The sequence below is a fragment of the Zonotrichia leucophrys genome, chromosome 7, assembly GCF_028769735.1.
Source record: "Zonotrichia leucophrys gambelii isolate GWCS_2022_RI chromosome 7, RI_Zleu_2.0, whole genome shotgun sequence".
NCBI lineage: Eukaryota > Metazoa > Chordata > Aves > Passeriformes > Passerellidae > Zonotrichia > Zonotrichia leucophrys.
The window spans coordinates 25,219,499-25,241,843 of record NC_088177.1 but is presented as its reverse complement, the minus strand read 5'-3'; the positions used below and the strand labels follow the sequence as shown (position 1 = coordinate 25,241,843).

The window sequence follows — 22,345 nt, the reverse complement described above, 5'->3', positions numbered from 1 at the left end:
CACACACAGGATATTTTCGTTCCAAAAGTTATGGCAAAATTCTTTGTTGGAAATTAAATTGCATTTCAAGTTTCTACTCGGTCCATCCTACAGCAATTGCAATGGCTGCATTTAACAAGAAAGAAACAATGACTACAAGAAGGAAACAAAAATAAAAGCTGTTTTTGCCTGCATCATATGAAATGACATACAAAACCAGAAAATAAGCATAAAACATCTACAACAGATGCAAAAGCTTCAGGGATAATCAAACAAGTAATGGGAATTGGCTAAACAGCGAGGGAATGGAAAGCAGCATGTTAGCAGTCATCTTCACGTACTTTTGAACTTCCATGTGGATAAGCTTGGGAGGAGAGGGGAAAGGAGACCTTTAAAAAGCTCACCAACCAGCACAAAAACGTACTGTGAAAAGTAACATTTCTGGATGTGGACTACAGAGCAAAAGATCATAATAAATTGCCTTTAAAAGTAAGTAGCAAGTGGAGAAATTGGGAACAAGAGTATTACACACTTACAGCAACTACCAAAAGCAACAGCTGTGTTCTCTATTATCGGGACACATCTACAAATATTTTGCAATTACCTCCTCATAGAACAATTAGACACTACCACATAACAGTGACGAAGCCCCCCACAGATGTATCTAATAAACAATAGTACCTCCACTAAAAAACCCAAATCCTTCAACAGATTGAAGATACTGTTTTCATGCTGCCATTTTAGTGGGCTAGACACATATCCTCAAACTTTCAGTTTCTCTCAAAATTCTTTTTACTCCTCCTACAAGATATACCTAACTCACACTAAATCACATGTATCTGGCTATTATGAAACATCCTTTGATGCCTATTCTATCTGGAACACTGAAGTCAGCCAAGCTGAGGGTTTTTCACAAAGAGCAAAAGATATTGCCTAACACCTCATATCAAATTTCAAGAAGTCCTTCCAAAAAAGTAAAGATGCATTACAGCTTTTAAACTAAGTTTTTTTTAATAGTTGTCATTGGAATATTAAAGAATTTTTCCTTAGCTATAAATCAAAATCAGCAGCAAGATTTTCAGAGAGCCTTTCCAGAAGTTGGTGATGTAAGGTATGGAATAATTCAGCATTTGTAGCCCACTTCTTCCCTGCACTCTAATAAATAAAAAGAGAATATGTCAAGCAAATCCTATTGCCCTAGGTATTGCTGACAGCTTTCCCCAAGTTGCACAAAACATTCAAGCAATACATAGAGACCTGGCATTTTGGGGAACTTACTTTTGTTGGTAGTCTTTAAGTAATTTCTTGGCCTTGTTGTATTTCTTTTCAAGGGCATCACATTGTTCTTGAGTCTCTTTAAGACGCTCATTTACTGTTTTGCATAAATTTTGTGCCTCTAACCAGTAGGTCTCCAACTTTTTAATTTTCTCTTTGCTTTCATCCAAGTTTTGCTGTAGTTGGGCTCGATTAAATTTCCATTCGTTTTTTTCTGCTTCAACAACTTTTAACTGAAAAGATTAATACTTAATGAATTGATCTAAACTAAAAGATGAAATAAAAAACACTTGCTGATACATGTAGAGAACAGCTAATAATAATTACATACTTATCAGTAATATGAAAACAGGACACAACTTTTAAAGTAATCACATCAACTCTTCCAACCCTTGCTAATCTAATCAAGTTAAGAACTGAAACACAAGAGTCTTTTACTGCTTCCTCATTTGTACTGCATCATTCTAGACAGATTAAATGACCAAGACCTGCATTATTAGCTTATACTGCTCAAGATCTCACCAGAACCTAGTATCTCTGGAGAGGCCTACTTTGAATACCTTCAAAGGCAACTGCAGATAAAGAATTTTAACCTGTGTAAGACAAGCTCCCTGTCCCACTACTTTGTTACCTACAGCTTTTTGAATAAAGATAACATGACCAGCTGATCTTCCCTGGTAACTTCATATGACACTGGTCTTCCAAATCAATGATGGCACGTGCAGGGTTTCCTTTTCTTGAGCTAATGTCCAAAACCACCAAATATTCCCTCAGTAAAGGAAAGGGATGCCAACCCTTCAGCTTGACAGCAGCCACACTACACACAGGTATGTTAACATGTGAAGCTCTCCAGGCCTCGGAGGAGTGAACAAGCAAGATATAGCTTAGTTTATACCCATGTCTCCTTCTTTGGGGACACCACTTCCACTGAGGAAATAAATCACTGCTTTTAAAGCCAGTTAAGATCACCTGCCAATGGAACAAGGATGTTGAAAGGACCAAGAATTTCTTGAATTTAAAAATGGGTTGTAAATTGTACTAACACCGACATCTTTACAGCTTTTGTGCAATCCAGTTGGGGCACATACCAAAAACACTAGAAAGAGGAGGAGCACTGTCAGAAATCAAAAAGGGAACTGTCATAAGTAGCTTTGTCTGCCTCGCCTCAACAGAGTGCATGAAATACCCCAATAGTTACTGCTACTGAGAATCACTGCAACCTGAAGCACTATGCCCTCTTCACTTGCTCCCTGCTCCTGGCAATGTGCTGCAACTTGTCCAGGATATGCATTTCTGAGCAAGCCAACACAGAAGGGCCATGGAGTAAATGAAGCTGCTTGCTCACACACAGTATTTTCAGAAAAAGGCCATGTATAAATCTGCATCAGAGGAAAAAGCAGCAAAAAAGAAAAAGAAACACTTTCTCAGAGTAAGCAGAGGCATTGAACCAATCTTCAGCAAAAAACAAAACTACTGGAAAAAAACACTCTGCCAGACCAGGTCAGAAATTTGAGGAGGGAAAGAGGATAACAGAAATAACTTTCTGGTAACAGAAAGACAGCCACAAACCATTGTCTGACCAAATCTATTCTCAAATAAGACAAGTTCAAACCACTGATAATGTTCTCATATTTGTTTATGAGCTGTTTCATATAGCTCTCCACAGTATTCAGCTACTCTAAGCAGTAATACTGAAGTGTTCCTTTTAAAGTGGAGACTTGGGGAGTTTTTCTAGTTGTTTTATGTGACTTTTGGGGCTTTATTTGTTTGGTTGATTTATTTTATTTTATTTTTAATTTGAGCATAGCTTTTCAGCTTAGAAATGTCTGTCCAGCATAAAGTAGAGAGTGCCTGAGGCATAAACTGATTGCTGCCTTTTGCATTCAGCCTATTCCTGGTAAAATCAGCAGCCGCAAAAACAAAACAACCCCCCCCCCAAACAAACCACCCAACAAAAAAACCCTACCAATAATTATATTATTTGAAAACTTACTTTCTCCTTCAGTTGATTCACTTCAGCTATTGTTACTGCATGTTTTAATTGTAGCTGGAAAGATGAAAAAAACTGTATGAGCACACACAAAATTACATTTGAAAATGTTAGCTTTAAATATTTCTCCACTATACCCTTTTACCCCAAACCATTGTTAGAGTGGCATAAAGTCAACATAATTGTCATTCACAGGAGAAGTCATCATGAGCTTTTATTTAAAGGAAAATTAAAAATTACTCAAACTTCAAACAAGTTCTCCACTACATAACCACCCTAAAAATCTCCCATTGTTGTCTATATATTAAGTTGAAAAGATTATGATAAGGTTTCAATGTGCCAGAGTAATGAAAAGCAACAATGCACTTAAGATGACAACTGGGACACAGAAAAAAGGAAAAACTTAACAGTACTAAATATTTTTACAATCAGCACTAAAAAATAAATGTGTTTGCTTTATTCTAAAACTAAGCCATGTATTTTTACACCACAAATCTTCATAGGATTATTAGAAATCAAAAAGACTACACTTAAGCCAAATGTAAAGATTTTTTTAACAAGTATTAATTGTTCCTTATATCTCTCTTTCCATCTGTAAAACCCTGCGGGGATTTTATTTTTGTCAAGGCACGTTGCACCAATCCCAAATTACAACTGGTGAATCCATGACTATTCTTCATTTAGATTATGTCAGTAACAGCACAGTAATGATTCTACATGTGATTATAATTGTATCCCAAGTAAATACAGCACTTAAGAAGCTTCAGCTTGCTGCAATGCTTCCAAACCTAGAAAAATTGTGCATGTTCTCTAGAGACCAGCAGCCTGCAACTTCTACTTCGTCAATGACAAGAGGAATAACAGAGACAATGGCAACAAGAACAAACTTAGGAGATCTGCAAAATACCAATCCAATACCAACACAAAAATAAGCTGATGTAGCAGCAAATAGCATCTGATAAAACAGTTTCTTTGCAGTATATTTTTCTCCTCCCAGAGTGAAAATGACAGGCACTTAAATCTGCCAGAGAAGCCTGGACTCCTAAATGCCAAAGTCTGTACCATTTAAGTCCCTGACTAAATCCCACAGCCCTGAATAAAGCAAATATGCTCCTTTATAAAAACCCTGGGAAAAGAGAACCATACTATTTCCAATTATGTTAAGTTGTGATTCAGAGTCTGGAATGCCCTACTGGGTTTACAAATCCATTCCTTCCAAAAAACACACCATAAAAATACTCTCCAAGCCAAAAATATGCCTATCTACAGAATCAAGTCTTTTATGTACACAGATATCTCAGAAGACTGCAGGGACTAAACCAAGAAATTAGATATGTATTTCCTGTCTTCCTGAAAAACATCTAACAACAACACTTGAGATTATTCAGAAGAGGCCTATTTGCACAACCCCCATGCCCTCTGCAGCTAAAGCCATTAGGCTGGGCAGCAAACACAAGCACAAGCCATCCTATCTATCTAATGCAATACTCAGACAACAAGGACAGAGTTGGGGCTGGGCTCTACCGCCTGTTTCCAAGGGCTTCTTAAATTTAAATCAAAAGATTGTTTAATTTAAATATGCATAGAGAAACTGGATATAAAAAAATTACAGAAGACCTACATTTCAATGGACATTTACCAGAGATATTTATTGGTGACACTGGGGAAAAAAACCCCAAAGCAACGAGAGGGAACATGAAGGAGATTATATCCAAATCCTACAAGGTTCAGATGCTCCCCAGTGCATCACAAAGAATATTTAAGAAACTGCTACAACACCTCTTTAAATTTAAGAAGAGACTCTGCTGAATCCATATCCAGTAGTAAACCAATATCTTCATTTTCAGGAAGATCAAAAACTTCTACAGATTTTCCACGTAAATGTGATTCATATGTATCCTCCTCCTCATCATCGTAGTCATCATCCTGACAAAATGAGAAAATCACGACATTCTGTAACACAAACACTTTTGCATTAAGGTAGTAGCACTAACCAAAGCACACAATCAAAGAATCCTACCAGCTGCAAAACTTTTCTTGACTAGTTACTATATACCTATGGTATATATCTGTATCTGGTATATATATACACATCTGATACCTATGGTAAGTGTTAAAGATGACTTGCAAACACCTCCATCAAAGTTCCACAAAAGAGAGTTAAGAAAGACATGCACAAAATTATCACATACAGCTGACAGTTAAAAGTGTATTTTGGATTAGTGATAAAGCAATAACCATGTGCCTTAACAACAGCAGTGTACGAAGTGCTTATTTTCCCGTTTTTAACAAGTTGCCTGTGTTGTACTTTTTTGCCTCAGTTGGATTAACCCACACCATTTGCCCCATTAGCAGAGCAGGAGCAATGTTTTACCTGCTCTGTATCATCACGAGCATAGTGCTGCTCGTACAGACACCGCTCCTGCTCCAAGGTCTCACTGATGAGACGGGCTACTTCACTCTCAGCCCCTGGCTTCTCTCTCCCAATCAGGAACCTACAGGAAAAAAGAACAAATTCTCTTGCAGCAAAAAAATTTAAGACATGCTTAGGAAATGGGTTTGCTACACTGTTGCCTTCTACAATATCTTAGTAAAATTTTCATACTGTGGTTTTGTATTCTCCATGAATGAAAAATGGCAAAAAGAAACTATTATTTCAGAGAAAACATACATACCTCACAGTGCCTTTGGTGTTCTTTAGTACAGTGGCTGCAAAGAACTGAGTAACTCCCACTAGACTTATGCCATCAACCTCAACAATCTGATCATTTACTTGAATTCTGCAAAATAAATAAATGCTTAGCTATCAGGTAAACAATAGTATTTTGGCTTGAAACATTTTTGACATGACAAATATCACCTAAAACTCCCTAGTATTTTCAATGATAAATTCTGACTCCATTGAAATTCATTGCTTAAAAATAGTCTCCTCATCCTCTGTTACTATGCAAATCAACAATTTACACAGTATTTGAGTCGATGTTTTTTATATTATTTACACAGTGACTGGTGTTCTGGAGTGTCAACATGATTTTGTGGTACTTCTACACGTGAGCTCATTTTGAACATTTCTCATACATGCTGCAAGCAGATCTACAGTTACTTAGCAAAAATGTCCTATAATAAAAAACTCATTTTTAAAAATTTAACATGAAGCAGGAATGTAATAATCACCCAGCTGCATTCAGCTTTTGTACTCTTATTCACAGTATACAGCATATCTAATGAAATCAACTGGGCCCAGTTGGAAATTTGTAAAAAGCATCATCAATTCAACGAAAAACTCACCGTCCATCCCTCTGGGCAGCTCCACCATCTGTTATTGTTTTTACAAAAATACCTAGTTTTTCCAGTCCCTGATCAGCACCAACTCCCATTCCAATGATACTGATGCCCAGACCCCTATCACCTAAGGGATTCAAAAATCTAACATTAGTTGCATGACATATGAAGTAACAGTTAGCAATACTGAGTTGTTTCAAAGCATTCCAAGTCTTTCTACACAAAAAATAATAGAAATTAACTTTAAAAAAGAGAAAAAAATAGAATATATTCTATATGTAGATACTACTTAAAGCCTTTTTGCCCTGTAGCCCTCCTAACTTCAATTCAGTATGACAATCTGCACTTAATACTCACTCAATTCACCAGAACTTGCCACAAATCTAACCCCAGACACATATACAAAAATTCAAGACTTAAATTCCAGGAATATACATCTATGGTTTTATCTTTTGTTCCCATTGTATCTCCTGCAAATATTCAAGATTTGATTTGCACCTTTTTCAATTTCCACAGGAAACACTTCCATTTTTTCCACCCTTTTCTCAAGTTCATACTCAGCTGAGGCTGCCACAGGGTCAACTTCTTCATTTCGTCTATCATAGTCTTCATTTGAGTAAGTACTGAAAACCTAAGAAATGGAACAGAAAACTTTTTTTAATGTCTTCTCACCTCCTTTCAAACATCATATAATTGAAAGACAATCCATAAGGAAATTAAAGTGGTATTTTCAGAGATCTCATTTTCTAAACACCATCAATTTAATAAATACTGCTGCTGTCACACAGTTTCCAGCTGGCACAGAAGTAACATTTTAAGTTTCAAAACAATTACTTGAACAGATTTTATCCTGCAAACACACCAAAGAGTTAAAAGAAATCAGTCAGCTCCTCTTTGATATCGTGTGACTTTTTTTATTAGGACTACATTCCACCAAATCCTTCCTCTCTTCTTCCCTCCCCCCACACCATCTGCCAATTGCAGTGTTTCAAACAGATGTAGTTTTCTGATTTTGCAAGGGAATCACGCAGTTTCCCAGGAAAAGGAAATGCCTTGCTACATACATTACTATTTTTAGTATTCACTCCAGCTGAGTTTCTGAATTGTTAAAAATAAAAGATAAACAAACAACACAAATTAAGACAGAAATCTAGAAGGAAGAATTAACTATATATAACAGGCATATCAGCATGTTCATTAATTGCATTTAAATTAAGAAGTTTGGAAAAAAAAGGAAAAATATCACACCCTCATTTATCTTAAAAATTAAGGTTTATCTGCTAAATGTTTTGCAGGCACTAAGTATTTTATCCACCACCACTGTAAGACAAACAAGCACTCATTGCTGCTGCAGCAGCCATCTCCCTAATCAAGAACATGCAGCACTGACATGAAGTTCATTCACACTGGTTTACTGTATTTTAGCAACTGTGTTATTTTCTGCTGAGACTACCCAAACAGGTAACTGAATCATGGAAATACCACAGCATTAGCTGTAATTAACATTTTCCCTGTGAGCTTACATTCACTAGTATATAGCTTGAGCTCTGCAGAGCAGTAGCTTCAGACACTGAAAAATGGTCATTGAAACAGATTATCAAAATGCAACCAATATCATTCAGTATTTCCTGTGAGGAGCCTACTGCATCACCTTCAGACTACAACTTGAGATCAGTTCACAAACCCTTCCCAAACCCTGCAAAACACCTACTCCAGACACATGGCATGGCCAGTCCAGCAAGAAAGGTTAGATCCACTCGGCTGAAAGGGAAGGAAGAAACCCACTCTCAGAAATCTTGTGCCTTCCACAATGAAAGAACCTTCCTTAGCAGCTGTTATTCCTAAGTCTTGCATAAAGGTCAATAAATAAACTCCTTGTGACTTTCATACAGATACCAGCAGGCAACAACTGGACACAGAAAGACAACAAGGGTCACACTTACAGTATGTCTGCCATGAGCTTTACAGAAAAAATCCGCAAAACAGACAAAGAAAACCATCTAAATGGTCTTATTCTACCACTATCAGAAAAAAAAGTGGCCAAGTTCTTTAAATTAATCACCTTCCTCAGCCCCCAAATCACTAAATAGGATATGCAGCAGAAGCATTTAATGAAGCATTATACATCCTTTGGAACAAGACTGGCCTAGTTTTATTTTTCATTCCAACAGAAAAAGCAGCATCTCCAAAAACAGTCAAATTATAATAAGATGAATTTTAAACTAATAATAAAAAGGAAGCTCTTGAGTGGACAAATGATAACTTGTTATTGAGAAGATCTGAGCTCTTGAGGGCAAATCAAATACCAAGGCATGAAAAAAAATCCATAAAAATTCATACACATATAATCTAGTATTAACAGTATGACTGCAATATAAAAAAGATATCTCAACTATCAAATGGTTGAGCAAAATGTGGAGAATGGCAGTAGTTCACTTTGGAGACAGTGACAACTGTATTTTCTTAGTGCTTTACAACTCAGTGGTCTAAGAGAGCAGAAGATGATGCAAGTAATTACTATCTACTGAAAAATGACATTACCACAGGATGACTGGTTGCTTGCACAACACTATAAAGTGCTAGAAATTTGGGGAAGCAAAGTTGCACTGTAACAACAGCATTATGTACACTGCAAGCCTTGGGCCACCAGCATTAAAATATCTCTGGAACTTCTAAGAATTATTTATCACTTTTCCAATTTAAAAGTAACAGAATTGTATTTTAGAATCTTATGGAATTTGCTCATTTTTATGCAAAATTGATGATAGGAATTGTTCATCTACCAGAAGCGGATAATAGAATTTAAAACCAGTAGTCACTTAAATTCCAGTGATGTTTATCATTGCTATTAATAAAATAATGGCATAAACATATTTATGCAAATGAAGAATCCTAATATTTATGCATATTACCTTTCTAAGAAAAGCCTATTTGAAATAAATTCTGTGTAATTTACTAAGAGAAAGAATTCATACTTTTATCTTAAAGCGACAGTTGACAACTGTATGAGAACATTTGGGTAATATTCTAAAAACCATAACCTCACAATTAAAAGAAGATAGACCTATTTCCAAATAGTAATAACAACACACTCCTCTCCAAATTTCAGAAAAATAATTTTGAGGAAAAACATTAATTTACAAAGAACAGAAGAAAAGTAAAACTTATAACCAGAAACCAAACACTGGAAAAACAGAAAGAAAAGTAAAAGCACACTATAAAAACTATGATTGAAGAGTCAAGGGTATAATACAGAAATTTTATTGTGTACACATGGAATCATAACATTGTGTTCATCTTTTATGAGAGAGAAAAAAAATGTTGCTATTAATACAGAAAATACAGAACTGGTCAGCAAGTTGTTCTTGCCAAGTAGCAAAAGTAACATTTAAATGTGGATAATAAATAATGTAAGTTCACAGTTTAGAAGACTGATGAGAAAGCTAAACATGTTCATCCCTACACTGTGTCTGGCAGGGTTTAGTCACTGAATCAAATGCATTACAGACAAAAGAAATTCTAATCTTACTATTCAGAAACCACTGCAAGCTAGAGATTTAAAAATTATTAGTACCGCAATTGGTATTTTTAAAATATATATTTTTTAGCAAACACAAATTATTGGCTCAACACAGGGAAAACAGATGAATTTCACATGGAAACCATGTGAATTTCACAAGCCTTTTCCCATAGCTTGTTATATATCCAGGATGTTACCCTAACATTAATAACTTTTGGATCCTGTCAAGCTAACAAATGGCAAAATGCTGAAAAGGTTTGTTTTTTTCACTTAAAACCTTTTTCCTTCAGAATGAATACAATTAACTTGAATCAAAGAAAGTTCTGATAGAAGGCTGAATTTTTAAGAATTATTTGAATTGAACTGTTTTAAACACATAATGGTAAGTTTTCAAACATACTTAGTGCTCGAACAGCATATATATATTTATCTGGAGAGAAAACCAGCTACATTCTTCCCACCAGAAAAATCTGGTGTGAAGATGCAAAACTTGGTTTGCATATTTTATGAAGGTGCTTATCCTCAAGACAAGACCCGCACCCAAAAAACACCAACAGAGCCTCTCTAAAAGATCCTGCTGTTCAGTTCCTGTAATTATTACAGAACTAAAAATTTCTTGTATCATCTTAGTGCCAACACAGAAAATAGCGTTATCACAGAAAAACAACAATGACCTTCACATGCTTCAAACTCAACAGCACAGAAGAATGTCTATTAAATATGTTACTTTTAGAAGAATATTAATTAGTTAGAGGGCAAACACTAATTTACCATGTGCTTGCAAGAAAGTTCAAAAAATCTAAAAAAATCACAAAGACCTCCACTCCAACATTCATTTCTAGTATATAGATTTGTTTGTGCCTAATGCAAAGCAGAACATCACAAAAGTAATTAAACAGTAAGATCAGGAAATCAGGAACTGCCCGGAAGGGCCTCCAACTAATTAGAATGGAAGCAAGATCCACATCACGTTAAAGTTCTCATGTATTCCTGCAGCATTTGCTGGGAAGCCTCAGAGCACCTGCACAGGCAGTTACAGCACCCCTGGACATCTGAGAGAGGCCCCGGAGCGCTCCTGATCCCTGCCTGGAGCACACCCAGGCAGGACCACAGCCCTGGCTCACCTGCCCTCATTTGAATGTGCCTGCTTACTGACACTCCATAAAGCCAACATTCCAAACACAAGTTAAAGCTCAGGGAAAATTACCCAATAGCAAACGGCTGCAGCTTTCCAAACTGAGGCCTTTGTGATGCCTGGCAAAATGTGAAGTGCCCATTTGAAGTAGCAGCACTGAAGTAGGACTGAAGCCTAATGTACACTTTACAGTTTACTCTTACTATATCTCTCTTCTGTTCAAGTGGATATCTTGCTACTGCTATCCTATTCTTCCCTCTACTTCCAAAAGCTATGTGGTTAATATTTCATTGGCACTACTTTGTGTATTTTAAGTACAAATTGCCTATATCTGATCTAACTCAATTCAGGCTATACAATCATAGAAGCAGCAAAGAGAAATACTGTGTTTAATTTGACTTTTTAAATATTCACACCCCTTTACTCTTCAAAAAGTTTTCAGAATGGCTGGTAACTGTTACAGGTCGATATTATAAACAATTACACTCAAGATAGCAATTTCTGTTACTAACCAGGTAGACAGGCAGGCTTGACACACTCATGTCCTTGGTACTGCAGCTTGGTATGACTTCATCAAAAACCCCAACCAAGTCAGTTTACACAAAGACAAAAGTGCAATCTAGCTTTACATCTACAATGCAAACAATTTCATACGGACAATGTTATCATAAATAAACCAGTTTTTTACCAGTCTCATTCTCTACTTAAATTCTCAATAAAACCAGTAAAATTTATTCTTTAGTTCTGTTTTTCATTGCAGGAGCTTAAACACTCTAGCCTGCTCTTAAAGAATAAGACAGACAATAATGGCATCTATTTCAGTCAGGTTATGCTAGCTACTTGAGAAGGAGAAACATTCAATTTCAGTATTTAATTTTTCAATCCCAGTGGAAGAAATATTGAAGACAAAGAAAAGCATCCATTCAGATTCAGAGCACTGATTTTATTTCATTTCAGGTATTCAGAGAAGTTCACAGGCACTCCATGATCCCCATCTGCAGAAGAGCTCTGCTCTGACCTGGCTGTACTCCTCCAGCAACTCAACTTGACGTGGCTATGTGCTCTCTGACTGACAGGCTGAAAGGCTCCAAAGTAAGTAGCATATGACCATAAGAAGAAAAACTGTTCAAAATACCACATAAAAGGAAGCACCAAAAAAAATATTAGCTTCTGAAAGCTACGTATGTGTATAAAGAGAGTGACTCAGTGACAAACCTCTGTGAATTTCACAGGTGTCTTGGTACCAACAGTTTACCCCTGGTGATCCACACAGACACACATGTATCTGTTCAGTATTCACCAAAACAAAAATCTTGGCCTGACCAAATCGAAACAGCAAGCAAATCACTGAGGGGAACTTGAATAGAATAGCAGTGAACACAAAAATAGTCCACCTGTATTCTAAAGTCCTCAGGAAGAAACAAGAAAATAACCCTGTCATCAGGGGTACCAGATCAACTCAATTAACTAATCTGCATTAATACAATTAACTAATCTGCATTAATACTACCATTAGCAACGATCAATACCCCAGCTCTAAAAAGAAGGGTCAATTCACTATGCCAAGTCATATTAGAGGGTGATGAAAGAAAATGTCTGAAAAATAGGATATCTGACATATTGCATAATACTTTCCTACTAAATAAAAATGTAAGAACCCGGTAAAAACCTCTGCACAATCCTCATGATCTCAGGATTACAAAATATGTACTCAGATAAGATGCAAGCAAGGATCTTTTTACTGACGTCCTTCTTAGTGTTCACTTTTCTTTTTGTTAGAATTATATGGAAAGGGGCTAATTTGTTTTTAAAATTTATTTCTCTTCAGAGGCAAACTGCAAAAAAGTTTCAGCTACTTCTGGTTCATTTTTTACCTGGCTAGGAAATGTATTCTCACATAGTAGCAACACTAATCATCATCAAAAGACACTGAATCTTTCAGCACTTCAACTGTTGATCTACTGAACTTGTCTCCTATAAATCTGCTTATCTTTGCTGATCCCCACCACCTCCTCAGTGTTTCTTCTAATCATCTCCCATGAAACCCTCAAGTGCCTCATATTCACCTCCTTTTCTCTCTCCTGTTCCCCACAGCTGTTCTGACAAAGTAAAACAGTGCAGGCTGGGAATGCAGGCAGGGAATATGTAGTGATCAGCTAGCATCAAGCCAAAATGAACAAGTAACTTAAACTAAAGCTGCAGCCCTGTCATCAGTGAGGCCATGAATATGCACCTCTGATACAAGTGCTCATTTTCCAAACAAACCAATCAGTACTTTAAAAGTAACTTTTAAAACCCCTCTCTCCTTCCTAATAAATCCAGGTGAAACTTCTAGAAGTTGGAAGCTGGAGGGACTGAAAGGAGAGTGAGGACAGGCAGGTGACAACCTCACCCGATCTCCATAACCTCAACACTCTCCTATTTATATATATTTCTATTTATATATATATATATACACATATATACATATATAGTTTTCTAGCATAATCAAATACATTAAGCACGTCAGTTGGCATGTTGTCTAACTGCATCTGCAGAATAATTCAGTTAGAAATACACTGAGATATTAATGTAGAGAGTCAAGCTGCTCCAGCAGTGAGCCAGGATACAAAAAGAAATTCTTACTTTTTCTGTTCAAATTAAGATTTCTGATCTACAGCCTCATGTCCTGGCTCAGGACTCCCATCCAAAGACTCCTGAAATGCCAAATCAATCTACTATTGTAAAAATTACATATCAAACATTTACTAAAAATCAAACAAGAAGATGTTTGATTAGAAAAAAGAAAAAAGCCAAAGACAGCTTGAGTTGAAAGAGGTTTTTTCCAGACAGCTGAACAGCATCAAAAAACAAGGACCATAAAGGCACCAGAAAGATTCAACACAGAACTTTGTAACACAGGTAAACCTATAAGAAGAATTAAATGCATTTAGGCTTAATGAACATTTAATTTAAGAAAGATTTTACTCGTATGAAAATTGAACTTTCAATAAAGGTTTAGAATTATCTTTTCTCAAAAAAACCCAAAACAACAAAAAATTTCAAAAGTGTGTGAAAATATATACCTTCTTCCTCCAGTTATTACCCATATTTTTAATCTCTCATACTGTTAAGTTGCAGGAATGCCATACTGTCAGATCCAGACAGAACAAAATAGAATTATTTTTTGTGAAAAATCACTGAAAAGCACCATGCAGAGATTGAGATGAAAATATGAAGAGAAGTTGTTTTGATGTTACATTACAAATGTCATAATGTTAATAAACAGAGCTTCAAAACAATTAAAATCTCTAACTTTAAACAAGCAAATTGTCATTGGAAAAGATCCCAAACAAAGTAGTATGGAAAGACACATTATTTCTATCAAGAAACAAAATATTAATTCCCACATATAAGCCAATTCTGTTTAAATCTGGCCTCAAATCAAATCTCTATTTTCCTTCATCAACCCTCACCCACATCACATACTTGTTTCTTAATGCCACAGAAGTACTTTTCACAAGTGCTTGAGCAATGGCTGACAATTGACCAGCCATCCATTCTCTAATTCCTGAAGGAACTCAGGGTTTGGGTACCTTCAGCCAGGCAGTGCATTTTGTACCCCTTGTTGTGCATGACACTGTAAGTACACGAACAAACAGTTCCAAACTCAGAGGCTGTATGAAGCTGAAGCACCACACTGCAACATTGTGTTAAAACACCAGAGTCTGCACATTGACCCAGAAAATTTGTGCATGTCCTAAAAGTGCATCTTAAAAAAGCATTTGCAGGTATGCTGTCAAAATCTAATTCAAGGGTTATCTTCACTTAGTTCTTCATTAACTTCCACAGTAAGCAGTTTTGTACTAAAAACACTGAAGAATAGGAAAGGCTGAACACCACCACCATTTGTGCCCAGCTATACACAGAACAGCTTTACTGTGATGTGCAAGACAAATGGCAATACTAGGAAGGATTCCCATATTCTCACAGAAGCAGCTGAAACTAGACTGGTTAGGACAACACACAGACTGGGAAACTGCTTGCAGTTTCCTTATGAAGCAAATTTATGCTCAGCTGTGACAAATATAAAAGTAATATCTTTATAAGGTTCAGGGTTTGTTCTGTTTACTTTTTTAAACTGCTTTCTTGACTAAACCAGCTCAAAATATATTACTATTCACAAAAAGCTGGGAACAGACACTCCCATGCAACATAAACTAGATAACACTGATAAGTAAACAGAAGCAAACAGCAGCAGCAGCTGTACTATCTTTTCAGCTTACCTGAGCTACAGAATTTCTAAGGATCATAAATAATTTCAGAAGTTAGTCACTGTGCTGTTAAAGGCTTGGAGGACAAAGTTTGTTTGACACAGTCAGAGGTGAAAACATCTCAAGAAATCAATTTGAAAACAAACATTTGTTTTCCAAACAGAAAGTTTCAAAATTACAAACATCAAACAGCACTCAGTCATTACATTTATGTTAATTAAAGCCTTTCAAGGTAATCTCATAACTGACAGCAAGTTAACATCTACATTACAAAGGCAAAATGAAATATAAAGGGATGACAGAAGAATTACCTGATGTTATTTGCCTTGGGTGTAATGCTGATTGTTTACACAGTTCACTCAGGAAACTTCAACACAAAGGCAAATTCAGTTCCCTTGCAAATACCTTGGACTGCAAGTGTGCTTTACATTCCTTACTGGCTTCATATGTGGCAACAAGAGACTAAAAATTGCTCATGTACCATAACACAAACCCAGGCTGCAAAGTTCTGCTAATAACTGTATTGTATCACTCTCTGAACTACTCCAGGAAAACAAGAACTGAGATAAAATGTTCCCCAGGGTCTGGAAAGATCAAACAGCAGCAGGCCTTAAGAGAGTCTGGTCACCCACAGCAAGTAAAAAAATCCCACATGTCGTTTATCAACAGCTTCTATGGAATTTAAACACTTCTTTTAAAAAGTCTCATCTGTGCTTGCTTTCACAGGCACAGGGCAACACAAAACAACAGAGTATTGTGTAATTCTGTTCCATCTTTCCTGAAATTATCAGATCAAATTATGTTCCCAAGCCCTGCTACAGATGTCAACAATTACAGACCTCCACCACAGGTCAGCTGCAGTGCTAACAGTGTTAGCTACCCCTGGGAGCTCCACAGTCTCCTTCTTTTACCCAATGAACTTGCCAATATTACTAATGACTAGAAGCTTTGAAACAGAAATATTCATCAAGTTCTCTTTGCTGCAGCAGTATAAATGCTATTTTTAAGATGTCTTAAGTTCTATCCATTACTGACAGACATATCCAAACTCCCTTTTGCAGATTTCAAATTCAACGGTCAGGGCACCCTCACTGCAGAATGCTGCAGATCTGAGAATGTGCTTTTTCTTGCCCAATACATTCTGAACATTTTGAATTCTTCAACTCTACCAGATACCTGCTAAACAGCAACTGCAAGAGACACAGATGGTTTCTTTGTCATCACCAGAGATTCAGAATGAAAGCAGCAAGAGTGCAAGGGCAGCCTGGCCTCTCTCAGGAACATCTGTGAGGAGAAGAACCACAGACCTTCTCTAGTGGCTACAAATGTCTGAAAATGGCACTCACATTTTAGTCAAACTTATTAGTCTAAATAAAGCTGAAAGAAGAAGCTACTAGGATACATTTCTCACTATGGCACTGCTCTGAGCTGTGGTAGGGACCAGGAACAATCTTTTAGCTACCAATGAGATATTTTTTTCTCTTCCAATTTAAGATGCACCAGCGATGAAGAAAGATGGAGAGATTTCCTTCTGTAAGGTAAAACTGGGATTTTCTAAAAGGTTATTGAGATATTAAAACTACAGAACTGAAGAAAGTTCTGGGTAGGCATAAAAAGCTGGAATTCTTTATTTTATAGAATACAAATCCCAAAAACCATATAACCAGGACTTATTCCCACTAATTATCACAGAAAACATGAAGCAAAAAGGCAGACATGGGAACAGAAATCATTGCTTAGGCAAAAGGAACAAAGAGGGAAAACCTATTGAAAATGACCCACAGAAAGAGATCCCTATACCCAATGTAGGAAAGATACAGTCAAGTTTCACTGAAAGGGGATAAAGGAAGGCAAGTATCACAAGCTTCAATTTAAGGGCCTTAAAAAGTATCTCAATAACCTATTGCTATTAAGTACAGTTTATTCTGCCATTCCAAGTGGGGCATTCTGGCAAGAACTAGGTTATTTTTCATAGGAAACCGCTACCAGTTGCTTCTAACCATTCATCTCTTGATAATGTAAATGATAATCTGAGACAGGTTGCTTCCTGTAGCTTTCAGAGAAGCAGCTATAATTGAGCAGTGCTTGTTACCAAATTCTGAGTTTTGTCTACACAAGAGCTACCATCACAGTTGGCACTGAGATTTCTACTGGGGCTTTCAGTTATGTCTGGCACAGGCACAGCAAAGAAGGCAGAAGTCTGTTAAGGGCCACTGCTGCAGTAGGAAATCAGCAATGACCAGGAAAACCCTGCCTACAGCAGGAAGTCACTTAACACATTTACAGTAGACTCTACTCGGCACTTTGCTCAGATACTGAGTGCACAAATGCATGTAGAAATGGACTGATGCCCCTCTGGCTCTCTCCCAGCCCCAACCAGACTCATTATGCAGTTTTCAATAGCAGCACTCTCCCCTTCATTGCTCCAGGTCACCACTAAAGCAACATCAACTAGAAGAAAGCCATATAAAGTCAGCTTGTCTATGGAGAGACTATAAAAAAACCCACACGCAACAAAACTCACATTTTGCCAAATTTTTTTGCCACAATCAAAACATCTTTTTGGGTACAGCACCAGTGTGTGTTAGCAAACTGGGAAATTACAGCTCTGTGCTGTGGGAAGTTCAAGAGTCAACAGAATTTTTACATCCCTCTGATCAGTAAAATGAGTCCTGACTCTAAGAACAAAATGTAAAAGCTGCTTATTAAAAGTTATTTCTTTCAGTCATTTGATAGTAGAAGAGAAGCATTCTGAGGAAAGTCTGTACAGTCCTACATTCTACCCTTGTCCATGTCTCCCAATTCTCCTTCCAAAGTTTAACAGAGACTAGAATTATTCAAGTCTGCAAGAGACTATGGGTGAACATAGTTTGAGTTGTGGAGCAACTTATTTTGAGGGTATTTTTGGTGGAGGAAGATCAGACACATAAATATTTTTAATTTGTTAAAGTTAGAACTTACACTACTCCTCATTAGCCAGCCTGCCCTATAACTTTGACTTCTGCAACTTCGTAACTCCAAAATAATCATGTTAACACTCCCACAGCTTATTCACCTTATCAGTATTAGAGCCAAACAACATATATATGATTATTATTGGAGAGAATTCTAGAATCTTAAAATACAAGAATCAGTCATTTGATGTTTTCCTGTAGTTAATTCCATAAACAAGTTTGAAGTTGAATATCAAAGTTTTCGAGGGGGGCTTGTTTGGATTTTTTTTAAACTTTTGTGCCAAAAGGAAAACTGAAAATAGTAATTCCTAATGCAATGCCTCAATTCTACAAAAATTGAAGTATTAAAGGTCAAGGTGTTTGTATCTGCTGCTGAAAAAGTCCAAGTAAAATCTCATGTGCTTCACTACACTATCTTATGAAGCAGCTGTAATTAAGAAATCACTTGAGACTAACTAATAAATTTTCTGAAGTGGTAACTTCTCTCATACTTAGTGTTGAAAAAAAGCTATAAACTTACACTTCTTAAATGCTTTTAGAACCTAAAAAACCCACAAAACCCCAAAATTTATTTCCTGAGTATTTCTGACTGCAAAACAATTTAAAAAGAAAAAAGAAAACTCAAATGTACTTACTTTGATAGGAGCTGTTGAGAACTTAACTTTTCGGTCTGGCACTGGATCTTCCTCTTCAGAAAGTCCAGGAAACTCCTCATATTCACTGTCATACATATAGTCCTCCTCTCCCTCCAAAATTTCTCTGCCTTCAGGCTCTTGGTTTTCTGGCTCTGTGTCCCTGTCATCATCAAAAGCTGCATTCTCTATTCCAAAATCACTGAAGTCCTCACTTTGCTTTTCTAACACTTGCTCCTCTTCTTCAGTACCCTCTTCCTGCTCTAGAACATCCTGTACTTGTGGAGCTGGACCATCTCTTAGAGACATCCCATCTCCTTCTTCTTCCCATCTGGTCTTGCTGCCATCCATACACTCTTCTACCACTTCCAAGGCATAGTCGCTTCTCTTCCCTTCCTGTGGATCACATGTGAGCTTCTGATTCTCTTCATCAATGTGATCTTTCTCCAAACCTCTTTTTTCGTGCCCTGAGGTTTCATCTTGTGCAACCAGCTCTGTGCAAGTCACCTCTGTGGGAGAAACCCAGGAGCAAACACTATCTGACATCTGCTGAGCCTCCTGAGCAGGCACACTGCCCATATTCCACGGGCTTCTCTCAAGTACCAGTTGCTCTCTTTTGTCTTTTCCCAGTGCCTTGCTCGGCTCATCTCTGCAGATCTCAGGCGCTTTGGGGAATGCACCTTTCTCCCGACATCCTTCAGCAACAGCAGATGAATTCAAAGTCTGCTGGCCTCTCAAAGGGTCCTGACTTGGAGAACTATAATTTTTGGAAGTTTCTTTGGATTCTTCAGTATCACTGTCACCCAGAAAGCTTTCCAGCCTCCTAGAAATGGGCCCTGCATTCAGGAAGGAAGATTTGGAACCACTATTAGTATGTTGCTGCTTCAACTCCTCATTACTTTGATTTTCAGCCTTCTCCAGTGCAACTGGAGGACTTGCTTCTGTATTAAAACTGAAGTGATCCACCACATTGCTGCAATCAGAAGCTGAACCATGTCTCCTCTTATCGTCACTTCTTTCACATTTGCTGGGGGAATATCTGTCCACTGAGCTCCGTTGTTTTATATTTCTCTCAAAGAGCTTCCTGGTCTCTGAAAATTTTTCTGCCAGGGCTACTTTGTCCAAGTCTGCCTCATCGTTGCTACGGATGACTTTGTCAGCAGTAGAAGACACGGACGTTGAATCCACAGGACTGCCACTGGGGCTGGTACTTGTATTAAGAAGATTATTTTTTTGGACAATGAGAAAAGATGGACTACCTGGAGAAGATCCATACTCTGCTGCCGTGGCCCGGCTAATCAGTTTAGTATCAGCCGGTGGATTGCTTTCACAAGAACTTCCCATTTGCAGAAACATATTTTTAATCTTGTGTACTCTGTTACCGTAAGTGGCAGCTCTGCCTCGACTGTGCGGGTCACTTCCCCCTCCATTGGAAGAGGTGCTCAGCTTCTGATGCAAGCCTGTTTTGTTGGAAGCGTTGTCAGGATTGTTTACACCATCAAAAGAGCATTTGATAGCATGGAAATCAGATTTGTAAGCATTTCGGTGTGGAGAAGCACTTCTTAAAGTCCTCTCCCCCTTGCCTTCGGTTTTCATCATTGTTGAAGAGGAAGCTCCCTCCACTCCTTAAGAAGAATGGGAAGAACGATTCCCTAGCACAAAGCTTCCACCCTCCAACACCAGGCAGTGTGTATCCCACAGAAGATCCCAAAAGCAGCCTTTCACTCAGTCAGCCTCCCTGCTCGCATTGAAATGGAGCGCAGGGGACGCTACGTGGAGAGAAAGAAATCAAAGCGCGTGAATGGCCACATCGGGAGTTATCCCCAGCGCGGATCGCGGGATCCGGAAAGCCATCTGCAGAGAGACAGAGAGTTTCCATTAACTCGGGGCCTCGCCGGCGTGTGACACGAATCCGAAACTCGGGCTGGGAATCGCAGCCCAAGACCTCTCTGCGGGATAAAGCCCATTGTGTCGGCCGGGACGCGCGGACCCAGCTGCTCCCCGGGCACCGACCTGACGGCTCTGGCGAGGGATGCGGCGGCAGGCGGCCCCCCCCGCAACCTCCGGCTGCCGCCCCTCTGCCAAGGGCCGTCCCGGGCTGGGCCAGGCCAGGCCGGCTCGGGCGGCGGCGGGGGAGGGCAGCGCCAGCCCTTCCTGCCGCCCGGGGGAGGCCGGGCCCGGGCCGGACCGCGCGCCCGCACCGCGGCGGGGCAGGACGGAGGGGCCCGGGCTCCCCGCGCCGCCCGCAACGGGGGAAGCCACAAGTTTCGGCCCCGAGTTGGGGCTTCCCCGTGGTGGCGCTTTGCACCGCGGGGCCTGCGGGGCGCGCAGCGGAGCCGCCCCGGTACCTCGCCCCAAACTTTCCGAGCCAGCCTACCTGGGGGCGGGGGTCCTGCCACCTCCTTCCCCTCAGCGTTCCCAGCCGCCCAGCGGCCGCACACACCACGCCATCATTATCCGCCGCCACAGCCGCCCGCCTTTCCTCTCTCTCTTTCTCCCTCCCTCCCCCCCCCCCGCCCTGCCGCCGCCGCCGCCGCCCCGCTCTCCTCACTCCACCTTCCTCCCGCCCCCGCGGCGCGCTCAGAACCGCCGCCTGCCTGCCTGCCCGCCCGCGCCGCTCCCCGGCCTCACGCTGCTCCGCGCCCTCCTCCGCGCTGTGTCTCGGGCCCGCCCGCGCGCGCTCCCTGCCTCGCTCGCACACAAAGAGAGGGAGCGGCGGGCGCGCCCCTGCTCCGCTCTCTGCGCCACGGAAGAGACGGGCTGGGGGCGGCGGGCGCGACCGGCCCGAGGGAAGCGCCTCCCGCGCCGGGATATACCACGCCATGGCGGGATACGGGTTTCGGGTGATACCATGTCGGCGAGTCGAGCCGGCGCGGGGCAGCGTCGGTGGGCCCCGAGCGCTCACCGGTGCCTCCGCCGGGGGAGCTGGAGACTGTGGGGCGAGGGACGCTGGAGAAAGGCGAGCGCCGAGCTGCTGGGATGCTGCGCGCTACTTTCAAACCCGGGCGGCCAGCGCGGCGCGGAGAGCGACAGCTGCCGCGATCGAGGCTCGGACAGTTGAAGTAACAACAGTGCCAAACATTTCTCTTTCCCCCTCTTCCTTTCAAAAATCGAGTTGGTGTTAGCCGCTCCCGAGCAGGTCGGTGTCAGAGCCCAGGAGGATCCACCTGCTGCCCCGGGACACCCTGACGTGTCCGCGCAGGAACGGGGCTGAGCCCGCGGGGCTCCCTCGCACGCTCGCCGGGCGGGAAGTCACTGCAGCTCCCCAAGGCCGGGAAACTCTTGCTCATCATTGATAGCCCCAGGCAGTAATAACCGCAGTTTA

At 39.8% G+C, this 22,345-nt stretch overlaps 1 protein-coding gene across 4 annotated transcripts in view; it reads right to left on the bottom strand.

Annotated features, from left to right (window-relative positions):
• Window positions 1–21,614, bottom strand: part of LOC135450217 (neurabin-1-like) — a 41,236-nt gene extending 19,622 nt beyond the window's left edge. For 2 of the 4 annotated variants that reach the window (XM_064718182.1, XM_064718185.1), the window contains exons 1-9: window positions 21,398–21,492; window positions 19,024–20,874; window positions 7,025–7,157; window positions 6,533–6,653; window positions 5,920–6,024; window positions 5,619–5,739; window positions 5,024–5,170; window positions 3,248–3,301; window positions 1,258–1,487 (exon numbers count right to left, since the gene is read on the bottom strand). In XM_064718182.1, coding sequence (XP_064574252.1) covers window positions 1,258–1,487; window positions 3,248–3,301; window positions 5,024–5,170; window positions 5,619–5,739; window positions 5,920–6,024; window positions 6,533–6,653; window positions 7,025–7,157; window positions 19,024–20,619 — 2,507 coding nt within the window. In that variant the 5' untranslated portion in view covers window positions 20,620–20,874; window positions 21,398–21,492. Of the gene's footprint in view, window positions 1–1,257; window positions 1,488–3,247; window positions 3,302–5,023; window positions 5,171–5,618; window positions 5,740–5,919; window positions 6,025–6,532; window positions 6,654–7,024; window positions 7,158–19,023; window positions 20,875–21,033; window positions 21,218–21,397; window positions 21,493–21,576 lie in introns of those variants that run through there. The other 2 variants (XM_064718184.1, XM_064718183.1) reach the window with 2 other exon arrangements.
• Window positions 21,615–22,345: the final 731 nt, after the last annotated feature.